This window comes from Epinephelus lanceolatus, chromosome 10 (genome assembly GCF_041903045.1).
Source record: "Epinephelus lanceolatus isolate andai-2023 chromosome 10, ASM4190304v1, whole genome shotgun sequence".
NCBI lineage: Eukaryota > Metazoa > Chordata > Actinopteri > Perciformes > Serranidae > Epinephelus > Epinephelus lanceolatus.
The window spans coordinates 8,452,732-8,465,628 of NC_135743.1; the positions used below are offsets into that span (position 1 = coordinate 8,452,732).

The 12,897-nt window shown below is 40.0% G+C and overlaps 1 protein-coding gene across 1 annotated transcript in view; it reads right to left on the minus strand.

Moving 5' to 3' along the window:
* plcl2 (phospholipase C like 2) overlaps positions 1 to 12,897 on the minus strand; it is a 58,224-nt gene that overhangs the window by 28,615 nt on the left and 16,712 nt on the right. The window contains exon 3 of the mRNA XM_033640832.2: positions 1,004 to 3,487. Within this exon, the coding sequence (XP_033496723.2) occupies positions 1,004 to 3,487 (2,484 nt within the window). The remainder of the gene's footprint in view (positions 1 to 1,003; positions 3,488 to 12,897) is intronic.

Consider the following 12,897-nt stretch of genomic DNA (forward strand, 5'->3'; position numbering starts at 1 on the left):
TAACCACCCCCCACAGAGGAAGTAACTGCTCACTCATTACCTGTGAGAACTTTCATTTTGGCACTTGTTAACCACTTATAAACACTCAATCCTTTTGGCTGACACGGAAATGAAACACACACACACACACACACATATGTACACACACAAATCCTAACCTTCCTGTGCTAGCCCAAATTTAAACCCCTACATAAACAACCGGAGGGACAAACTGTGACAGGACAGCCAAGATGTGTTATAGTCTCAAGGCCAGTGGCTTGTTATCACACAATGACTGCAATATAAACAGGGCTACCAAAATAAATCCTAATACAATGCCTGAAGGAACACAACATGGGACCAACCACAGAGTGTTGTGACACTCCAGTACAGCATTTCTCATATAATTTTTTTACAGAGACTTCAAGTGACTGCTGAGGACCACAAATATGATATAAATGTGGACACGAGGGAGATAAAATTACACTGTTTTCATGATCTCTGTGGTGGCAAAGCTTACTAAATATCAGACCAGACAATAAGTTTGGGATGACACTGGATTTGGAGCCATTAAAAAAAGCTTTGGTTAAAACGTGTTCACAGCTTGGCCATGTTAATCATCTGTTGGAGCTGCAGTGATTTCAACACTAAAAAAAACCCTATTATTCAAACAGGAAGGGATCTCATCACAATTTTTTTCAACTCGTCTTCCCACATTTGTTTTGACTGTTGCGCAACACAAGGATTAGATCAAATCTAATTCAGTCAAGCCTGGTGGTTTTTTGTTTCTCTTTCCAGAGTGGGAGCCTTTTTTAGATGCTCGAGATTCTTTGTAGTAAATCTGGTTATAATCTATACTTGACTTGGGGCTACATTTTCTTCAGTCAACCCTTCCACAGAAAAACATTCCACGCTGGAAGATGGAAGAAAAAGTCGTGATGAAATTGTTGGCTCAGTAGCGCACACAACAGAGGATACTGGTAACAGAATAATCTTTAAATGGAGTTTGATTTAAATATCCTACCTGCATGTTTTCTCTGAGGTCCGTTCCCTCCCTTAGTGGTAGTATGGCTGTTTTGAAGACATCATCCACAGCCTTGATCAATAGCACCCTCATGCTGGCATACTCTCTACTCTTCTTGCCCTTCCGTACAGACAGTCCCCTTTTGTGAGGTTTGCCGCCTCCTCTTCGATTGGTTATGGCCACATGAACAAACAGCAAGGTATGTGGCAGAACCTCGCCTGTCAGAGACTGTAGCGGCACGTGGCGAAAACCTGGTTGGAGACACTCAAAGGGGATCGTATACTGGCCGATAAATTCATCACCAATATAGTCGTCGTCTAGCACCACAAAGCGCACCATTGCAAGCTCGGGGAGATTTATCTGAAACTCAAAGCTCTCGTCAAATAGAGGGTTGTCCCCGTTTTGGTTGACTGTTTTAGTCCTTTGCTCAGCGCAGTCAGCAGGAATGCCGTGTATTTCCACATACACATAGGGGTCTACCACGTCTCCTTTGGCACCTGAGCCTTTGGGTTTAGGGAAGTTTTGTCCGCTGATGATCTTGATGTGTAAGAGCTGCGGAGAAACACCAGGCACTGAATCTTTAGTGTTGGCACTAAAATATGAAACCTGCTCTCTCATGATCGCTGGACGCAGCACATAGCCGCAGTTTCCGTTCTGACGGAACCAGCCTATGTTTAGATCCATCATCAGGCCAGGAGTCTGGTAGTTCATTGCTACAATCTGGCACCCACACTTCCAAAAATCTTGTGGATTCATGTTGCTGGAGTCGATCCGCATGGGGCTCGGGTAAACTCGTGCAAGGTACTTCTTGTTGTAGTTTACAAAGTCACCTGGGAAGTCACTGGCACAGCGACTGGCAAAGACCTCATTGAAAGAGCAAAGCTCCCATTGTTTCTGGGTCTGGAAAGATGTTGGGAAGTCTTTGAACTCAACAGACTTACACAAGGTCACCAGATCCGAGAGGTCCTTCGACAGCTGGAATTTCTTGGGTGCGATAGTCTGTTGTTCAGCAGACTCTATGCTCATCCTCTGAGACATCTCTGCCCCCTCGTCCTCGTCTGTCACCTCACCTTCAGAAGCAGTGCAGTTTGTGCTCAGTTTCTTACCCTTCAGCAGGATCTTCCCCTTCAGTTCTAAGGGGGAGGGGAGGTAGCAGTCCTCAGGTTTTGGAGGATCGAGGTGGATCTTGTCTCCGAGGATCTTCTTTAGGTGCTGAAACATGACTCTCTGCTGCTTTAAGGAGCAATGGTTTTCTAAACACAGTAGCAGTGGAAACTCAGATGCAACAAATGCATACTTGTTGATGACGTCGATGACGCTGCGGAAAACTATCTGTGATGTCATCGTGTGACCAGTGTAAATAACAGGTTCATTATCAGGCCCGTCCCATACATCTAGCTCTACACTGCGGCAGCCCATCTTGAGGGCACGGATATACCCTGTCACATCAGACGGACCTCTGAACTGATCTTCTATCAGATATGTGTTGTGGGATGAGTTGATGTAATAGTGGGACAAGGGCTGGTTCATGTCCTGACAGACTGTTTTTTGTTCAGGGTCAAATATATGGCACTCTGGAGACATAAGATAGTTAGTGAACCCATCAAGGGAAAGCCAACCCTTGAGCTGGCCCTCTTTAGACGGTTCATATTTCTGAATGACTTCTAAGCTGGTGTCTTCACTGACTTGTGCCATGCCCTGCTCTGCCTCCAAAAATATCATTAAGTCCTTGGTATCCAGAAATTCTTTGTTGCTGGAGAACTGAACAAAGAGAAAATAAATTTCTGGTCTGGTGCAAAGATCATGAAAGACCTCAATGAACTCATCTCTCGTCACATCAGAACCTGCTTTGTCCTTCGCTTTGTGAAGCTCCTTGAACTTCAATTCTATTTTCACATTTTTAAGTCCAGGGTTCAACTTCTTGATTAGCTGCACAGCAGCACATATTGTTATTTGTTTGCTGTTATTAACGTCTGCCTCATCAAAAAGTTCGCCTAGCCAAGATGAGCGCATGTTGTTCTGACTGCTCTCTATCATATTCAAAGTATGTTTCCCGTAGGAGATCAGGTACCTCAGCCCTGTAATCCAAATGTTGGCTACATCTGCAGTGTTTGCCACCAAATCCAGAGACTCATAGTTCTCCCCAAAAATGATTGAGAAGGCACAGTCCTCTGATATCTGATCATAGGTTCCATTAGTTCTAAAAGTGTCTGTGTTTTTCCCCGTCCGCACCTCCTTGATGGATTTTACATCAATCTTAGCCTTTTCTGATTCCTTCTTTGAGGGCTCCCATCTCAAAGACTGCATGTCGGCATCAAGGAGAAAGTAGCGGTGGTAGACGCGGGAATTGGATCGCACTTTCTTCAGCTCAGAGCCATCCACCATTGCACTGATGCAGTCGCTTGCACTGCTAATTTTCTTCTCAGTGGGCATGCTGCTGAATGATACAGTCTTCTTTCTTTCTTTACGCTGTCTTGAGCCATCCTGCAGAGAAACAGAACACAGTGCGTAAATAAAACCTTTCAGTAGATACAGCATGGTAAACAAAGTCATATGATTTATAAGATCAATACTGCAAACGATAAAAACCTTGAAAATATTGTTTTTATATTTCAACATAAAGGAATACAATGTATATCTGTTCAGCTTTGTAGAAGCATGGTTTTCTTGCTCCCTGAAAAGTAAACAGTTTGAGGACCGAAGGGCTTTTCTCAACAAATCAATCAAGGCTACTGCTGTTCTTGAAAAGCATTTACAACATTTTATGCTTCTACTCCACAACATTTCAGGGCAAAATATTGCACTTTTTACTCCATTCATTCAACAGCTGTAGTTACTTTTCAGATCAAGATTTTATGTTTAAAAACAATGTTCAGTTTATGAATTATGCATTGTATAAATTTAACTACCCAACAGTATGTACAGTTGGATATTTTAGCTGTACTCTGACAACATTTACATGTTAAACCTTTAAAACCTGAGGAAAATAGGCTTGATTTCTTTCAAAAACACTGGAAGAAGGCAATGAGCAATAACAGAGATGACCTGAAAAATTTGAAAAAAAAAAAAAGAAAAAAAAGTAAAAGAGAAAATTAAAATTTGTTTTAAAAAGAGTTCAAAATAAACAAAAAAAGGAATTGTCCTAGAAAAAGTGCTTAGAAATTATAATAATCCTGTACCATAATTTTAAATATGAAATGATAGTAATTATAAATGTATTTTTACTTAAGCAATACACGAGAGGGAGTGATGTTATACTCCTATATTGTCACGGCTGTGATTCGGTCATAGGCACGAGGCCTTCTGATCTGACAGTATGTTGCTTTTCTCCAAGTCATTGAGCTCCGCTGATGAAACACTGACAAACCTGGATGTGTGCTCAGATGGATTCAGCTTCTCCTCTCCCTCATCTTCCTCTGATGACCATTCATAGTTCAATTCAAAACTTATTTTAGGAAATAAATCCATATTTTTGGCTGTTTGACAGTGGATGAATTAATTAGCCTACAACGCAACTGCTGACCTCACTGACACTAACCGTCAGTTTTGATTTGATTGTTGATTGCAATCAGCTGTGAGGCGGAGTGATGCATACACAGTGAAATAACCGTGATGTTGTACTCCAATATCGTCACGGTTTTACTGTCTCTCGACCAATCAGATTGCAGGGCCGGACCTAACTGTTGTATAATGTCTTTTTTTTTTTTTTTTTTTTTTTAGAATTTTCTAAATCAATTAATTTTTTTTCTTACAAAGTTGGTCACTACTTTTTCTCTCAGGTTTTCGAAAGAAACCGCACAACATTGCTCAGGGCTCAAAGGTTTAAATACTTGAAAAGGGTGTCTGAAAGCAGCACAAAAAAAGTGGTGTCGCTCCAGGTTTCAAAGGGTTAATGAGACAGTAATAATATCCCAAAGTACTTACTGAAATGAAATATTAATTTTACTTACTTACGTGAGACTTAAAATGCAGGGCTTTTATTTGTAATAGAGTATTTCAGTGATACTTATCAGGGTCTGACATTAACGGTTGCCCGAATGCCCGGGGCAAATAAAAATAGCCGGCGGGCCAGCAGACCCTGCGCAGACGTGCCCGATCGGGCAAGCAGCACCGACTCGGACACACACATACCGGACAGCCTCTCAGTCCTTATCCGCTAACATTAGCTCATGTAGAACACAGGTACCACACAGAAACTTTTACAAAGGGTCATAATGTGCTTCTAGTAACTGTCAAATCGCCAGCGAAAGTTGTTTTAAATGCCGACACGGAGAGCATGCTGCCTGCTCTCATGGGACAAAGATCCTCTGAGAAGGAAGATGGTTCACTCTGCTCTACCACCAGGAACAAACTGGGAGGCAAAGATCCTCTCTGAGGAAGAGGGTTCACTTTGCTGCAGGGTTCACCAAAACATTTTTTTGTTTTTTTCTTTTAATAAATTGAACACACATTAAAGAACATACAAGATCCTGTAGAGAATTAATACATATACTACAATACAATAAACACTGTCAAATTAAATGAAGGAAGAGAATTTTTTTAAAGGCAAATTAAATATTGGGGATTTATGTAAAAATATACATAGAGACATATAAATAATTATATAATTAAAGATATGTAGGCTATGTTAGGTGAATACTCCTGTCTGTGACCCTGACCACTGGCATTGGCAAAAGAACTGGAGTTGGTCCCCGGATGCTGCACTGCGGCTGCCCACTGCTCCCAGTGTATACAGTAGGATGGGTCAAATGCAGAAGTCAAATTTCATTTCAATGTATGTACAGTAATGTGCTGAGAAAGGACAATAAAGAATCTTCTTCTAATAATAATTTCTTAATAACTAGGAGATAACAAAAGAATAAAGATATTTCAAAGACTTAAAAAATAAGGGACATGAATCAAAACAACAAGAAACGAGATATATCCCCAGTCATGCACACCCAGTTTTAATAAACTCAATACTGTTTTTCAACACATATATTGTTTTGTCTTCATTCAATGTAGTTAGCACATATTGTTATTGTGCCATTGGTTTTGGCCTTGGTGCCCCACATTTTGGCCATGATGCCCCAATAAATTTGTATTTATCAAAGGCCAAAGTGGCCTTGCCCTAAAAATGACTTAATTCCAGGCCTGTAATTGTGTATTTCCTCTCCTGTTTCTGTCCTTGGAGGGGCCAGTTGCAGTGTGCTGCTTTTTTTTGTGCTGCTGCCTCCATTGGCTGAGCGTCTCTGCTGACGTAAGATATAAGTCATGAGCGAAAATATGCACCATAAAGCCAGAAAAAGAACCTCTTAGGCAGGGCAAGTAAGAAATTAGATGGGGCAAGTAGATTTGAGAAGTACTTGCCCGGCAGGGTAAGTAGGAAAAAACCTTAACGTCGGACCCTGCTTATACCTTTACACAGGTAGAAGATCTCTTCAAGTTTCAAATAAAAAGACAAAGTAAATCTCAACCTTACATAACAATACAACAGAAAACAACACAACATTCTTTCTGCTCTGAGATATTGTTTGTGTGTTATGTCTTTCCTTCCTGGTCCCTCTTTGTTCCCTCTGAATATTTGCTGAGCAGAATCACAGCAGCAACTTTTTGGGCAACTTAAGGTACCTGTCACTGTATATTATGGAGATACAACAGGAATTCTCCCTCAGGAGACTATCGCCCACACAAATCCAGTCGTCTACAGCAGCCACACTTCTGACATTTCCAATGAATCCTGCTCTTTCCACTGCAGCAGGTTCCTTCAGCACAAGCACATAATTTTATATTTTGGATTAGTCAAACTCATTTCACAAATTTAGCAGCAGCCAAACCCAAACCCTTGTTAATCATCATGTGGCAGCTTTATGGTACCACTTTATACAAAAGCAATGCATCATTTTCTCAACTATATGATGCTGCCAAGATAAGAATTCCTAATGCACTCCAGTGAAAACTAGGGCTGTGACAGTATGGATTTTTTCTTACCGCTGCGAAAAGGCAACGTATCCCAGCAGTCTGGCGGTTTACCAGACGACCTATTATGCAATCAAACTGAGATGTGCAAACCTCACATACTGAAAGAACCAGTACTCGTGAACTTTGTCAAGGAGAGACGGCCAAAGTCACAAAATGTGATTAAATAATAGGAATGATAAGTTACATGAAGGGCTGCCAAACGTTAGTCAACCAGATAATTCATAAGTTGGCAAGATTTCATCTGTCGCAGAAAAACAAAACAAAAAATAAAAAACAATGTGAAACTCTATTGGGAGCTGCGCCTCGTCAAAATAAATCAAAACCTGTATGACTTGACTATGTGGGAATTTAATTTGAAAGGACAGACACAGGAAGTGGTCACGCTCAGCAGTCAGACAGGAAAAACAATACAAACCAATCACAGCCGACAGATATCTTTCCCTTCTTCTGTAAATACTTAGCCTGATAAATACGGAAAAGTTGATCATGTTAGTGCAGGGCTACCCAGAGCTTTACATCTGTCCCATGGACGATAGGTCTACACAATTATAAACAGCGCCTGGAAGAAGATCAGCTCTGCACTCAGGATTTCAGGTAAATAGGCTATATTATGCTTGTTAAGGTTGCTTAGCAACCCCAGACAGACCTGCTGCCACACTCATGAAAGCTGGCACAAAAAAAGGCACAAGTGCAGTGCCCAGCGCCTGACCTCACGTTTTCCAGGCAGTTAAAGACGCGGCATGTGTACGGCCCCTAATTTCCAGGGCTGGTACCTGCGGTTATTCCACAGGCTAGTTAATAACATGTGGGGCAGGAAATCCAAAGTGTGGGATCATTTTGAGAAGGTGAAGGACGAACAACTACTAACATGACATATCATCTGAAACATGTAAGTAGCTACATGCCCATTAGCCGCTACATATCGCAGCAGTTGCTGTTAGCAAATGCAATGGCCACTGACCCAGACTGCAGCCCATAGCACAGTCTCAGTCAGAATGTTTTTTGTTTGCACGATTAAGACATTATCTTAGATGACACAGAATAGTAAAACTAAATGGATGATGTACAGAGGAAGACTTCCCCAACATGAAAAACATCTCAAACACAAACAAGTTATCTACAAAACATCAAACAGATCCATTGGGCAATTCTGAAATTGCAGAGAGCCAAAATATTATGTAAGGATTTTTTCAAAATCAATCAACCATTATAAATCCCTTCACTGTGTTGGAGTACGGCAAGACAAAAATGTAGACAATGTAGACAGAAGTAAACATGAAAGTCACATTCTTTCACACAGTCTGATGCTTAAGGAGAGTTCTTTATATAAAAGGAGAGCTTAAAATCTAAATGCATGACTGCAGATAATCCTTATGATCTGGGCAAGAATGTGACCTTACAGTCACATCTTACTGATAGTATGTGTCTGCTTCCTGCTGTATTCATTACCAGGGCTGCCATGCCATACATTCTCCTCAGGATTTCCCTCTGCTTCCTTTACCAAAACTAAAAACAATACTGCACACACCCATCTATGTCTTAGCATTTGTTATTATTTCCTGAGGGGACATGTTTCTTATGCAACAGTCCCTTTTCTGTCTCTGGTGGAGGTCAGATGGCCGAGGGTGTTTTCTTTTGCACTTTATTCGCCCTTAAATGGTACTTTAAATGCTCACTATCATCAGATTGTCTTTTTATAGTTCAATCAGATTTGCTCTGAAGGGTACATACTCCTCTAGACATAAATATCACTTATCATCTAGCATATTTTAATCTCAGTTTTTTGAGGTCCAACAATCTTCATAGTGAGCTATGATAAAGATGCTTTTTGATAGCCAGGCCAAAGCACAGCACCAAAACAAGCTTTAAAATGGGAGCACTCAAAAAGATCAACTAATGTCAGAAGTACAGTTTTGATTAAGACCTTTATCTTTCCTAAAATGATGCTGTGTCGTAGCAAAAACAGGACTGACTGTCTGACTTCTTCTTGACGACTTAGACAAACACAAGTTTGCTCAAGGAACACAAGTTTTCCTTTCTCATATTATAAGAAGACTGAGATCAGAGGAGAAAACAGTGACAGTGAGTCAGTTAGTAGCTTAGCCTAATACAATAAACATGTAGGCTATAGACTAATAGTTCAGATGGCCTCTTATGAGAAATGAAATGTGTTGAGGCTACTTCTCTGTAGGCCTGTTTATTTTTGCATTGATATTTCTCATCTTGGCCAGTATTTCAGTTTGCAGTATATTTATTTATTCATTTGTTGATATAATTTATTGACATTTTAAAAAAGTTGCTGTGTTGGTGTCATAAGTTTATAAGCTGTGTGATGTTATGCTGTGTTGGGATAAAAATGTTCAGTGTCCTGGCTGATTGTTCTGAAACACATAGAATCATTACCACCTTTTTCGTTCACATAGTCATTAACAACCAGCTCGCATTTGTTTTCATGCATTTGTAAAAATTATGTTTTAAAGGCTGAAGTTACAGTTATGTATTTCCTGTAATGTAGCATGGTGATAACTAGGGACAGACCGATATGGATTTTTTAGGGCCGATGCCGATACCGATTTTTTTCCATCACCCTTAGCCGATGAACGATTATGGACTGCCGATTTTCTTGAGCCGATATTTGGGGCCGATACTGCTCTTGCTCCCTCAATTTACATAAAAAAAATGACACAATGATAACAAATATTACAGGTCTCAAGTTTAAAATAAGAAACATTTATTGAACAGTAAAAAATACTAAAACAAGATGGAAAGTTGAGGTAGAACAGGTAGAATATTATTATTATTATTATACATTCAAATAAAAAAAAAGAGTTCAGTGCTCTTAAATCTTCCAATAATGTCTTTATAAAATAAACAAATATTTAAGCTGAAGCATAAATAAAACAACAACTACTGTACACAGTAGGATTCAACAGCTTTGTTCAACTTAACCACATACTTTCAAATGAAAAAAAGTGCCAGGGAAAAATAAATCCGCGAACCCACGCGCGTATCGGCCGATGCCGATACAAGTAAAAAAACTCAAATATCGGCCCGATATATCGGCCGGCCGATGTATCGGTCTATCCTTAGTGATAACACCGTTACTCATTTCATTCTTCCTCAGCCCTGGAACTCAAACCTTTTTTTGATGATGCCCCCAAAAATATATATTTAAAGATATACTATGTGAGATTGTTGATTCTGTTTGTAAACATGTTCGCTAGCGAATGTGAAAGTAAAAGCCAACCACAGATTGAATCTCATTTGGCGTTTCTCCTCACTATATTTGCGTTTTTTCAGCTCTGTGTCTTTTGGATGTGTGCTGCTTACAGTCTGGAACTTGGTTTCTACCTTTTTGTAAAGCCCTGACCTCACCAATGCACTGTGGTGGTACCGGTGGTCTCCATATCAGTTTAATAGTAAGAGGAGCATTTTTATTTTTGACGGTATTAAAAGTCATACCTTCTGGATTTCTAAATACCCTGGTATACTGTAATATCTTGATACCGCCCAAGCCTAGTATAGACTCATACAGAGGTAATCCCTCTCAGTCACTACTTACGCCCCACTAGAAGTGTGAGGTGGTATATTTTTCTGCAGAGACTCTCTGTCTATATTTTCTTACTTTGTTCTTAATGTATTGCAGTGCACAGCATGCACCACCAGAGGTCAGTCTCTACTGGTGGAGCAGGCAGCTGAGCTGAGAAAGATGGGGACTGCAAGTGGTGGGGATAACCTTAGAGGATTAGTGCCCCTTTTTGGGAGTATTGCCACATATAACTTTGATTTAAAATGACTTCTTCCAACTACAGAAGCAGTTTCTTACCTACATGATTTTATTCAACACATCATCTTTATTCAGCCCACTGATGTGTCTGTATCCATCACAGCAGCAAGTGTCCTCCAAGAAGGGGGCTTATTTCCCATCTATTCATTATTATGTGGGCCATAAGTATTTAAACCCAGCAAGACTTGTCTAAGAAGCAACACAGCATTAAAGGCTAGACATTTAAATACATGAGACAATGACTTTTATTGCCATTAGCTTAGCTTTCATCTTTTTTTTATTTCTTTTACACAAATACCATCATATACCGTAAAGCCCAGTGAAACATCGGGAAGGTATGAAATATAGATACCGCCTGATCTATAGACCCTTTTTGTGTTGTAAACAATGATGACGTATTTTGTGGGCGGGGCCGAACTGGTGGCAGAAAGGGACAGTAGTGGTGACGCAGACAGCATTAGCTAGCTAGTTAAAAAGTTGTCTGTTACTTCCACATTAAATCATATTATATGGGGACGTCTCCACAAGTTTTAACCAAGGACAATATGCCAAATTCATGCTGAAAAATGTGAGTTTTTACAATTCCTTATGATGATGAATTATCTTTCACCATGTCAGTCATCCTCTTTAACGTAAGCCACACACACTCTTCTGAAGACTATCCGGCAGCGATTATATCCTGAATACTGAGATCATAATTAACTGGAGACAAAACTTTATTTTCTACTACAGCGTCCTTTGTGACGGTTTACTAAAAAAAATGAAGGTTATCTTATTCTGTACTCCTGTTCTGACATCCAACAGCACATGAAGACATTTACTCCGAGTATGTCAACTGTTTCTCTCTGATGTCCACTGTTTTTCTTCCATCAGTATGCACACAAAATTGCTGTGACACAAAATGACTAAAGGCTTGAACTAACAACTTCTGGTCAACCAGGAAAGTCTGTGGTTGAGGGCAGTCCTAATGTAATATTAGGGGAATCAAGGTTAAAGTTTCACTGTTGAGCGAAATTCTTGCATAACTGTGGCTCAACAGTGCTCGTTATCTATCACTGAGTTTATTTTCCTTTTTAGTTATGTTCCAAGAAGATAAAACCCTGGTACATTTTAGAGACAAGTTAGCACAACATAGAAAAGGATATCAGGGTGTTTCATAATAAGGAGACATCAACAAGGCTAATCCCATCAGTTCACCCTGACAGGGGATATTACTTTTATGCCTTTACATACTGTTGCAATGTAGGCTTGGTGTTTGAGTGAGTGTAGGAGACAGAGGGTGAGTCAGAGACAGACAATGAAACAGCAAGCAAATAAGCAAGACAGAATACATCCAACTGCTCATAGTTCCCATAGGAATCTGAATCCCCCAATGGACTGAATCCCACATTTTTTTCTGGCTCAGTGAGCAGCTATGAACTGTCTGAACAACTGAGGGTATGACGGGGGACCCATTACTCTCTGCTCCACTGTTCTACCTACAACCCCAACAACAAGCAATGTGAATCACATTGCAGCACAAATAAACTTTCAGCTCCAGAACAGCATTTGCTTCAATACACAATAACCTCAACTTATTCAATAAGAAAAAATGTATCAAATGTTATAAAGCAACCAGACTGGTACAAATGTGGCCCTGTTGTCAGCCTAAAATACATCTGTATTGTTTCAATTGTACAAACACAATTGGTGTTTATGAATACCCAATTTAATGATCCATTATTTAGGCCTATATAGGTTATAAAATCCCGAGTTAAATTTTGACATCCTGCACACATTCTTTATGGAACCGGAAACACTCAGTCAGACTTATCATGTCCTGTGGTGCAAAATAAACACTCAGTCCTGATCTCAAGAGTCAGATGCTGAATCATTTTCTAACTCTGGATTAGACCCAAGACTGCATTTAAGTCTCCTCCACTACCTACCAAGCAAGCTGAGGCAGCAGCGTGGTTACCTAAGAAGCTCATACATATCCCACAGCTCCAACAGTGGGATATGTACCTTTATTTAGGACTTATAGTCCAGCCTACAAGTAAATAACAAAAGGACTTACAAAGCTGGTTACTGCTAAAAATCAGTTAGCCTGAAGAGGTTCTTATACAGTAATCCTTTAAAACTTTCTGTAGTATGAGCAAAAAAGCAG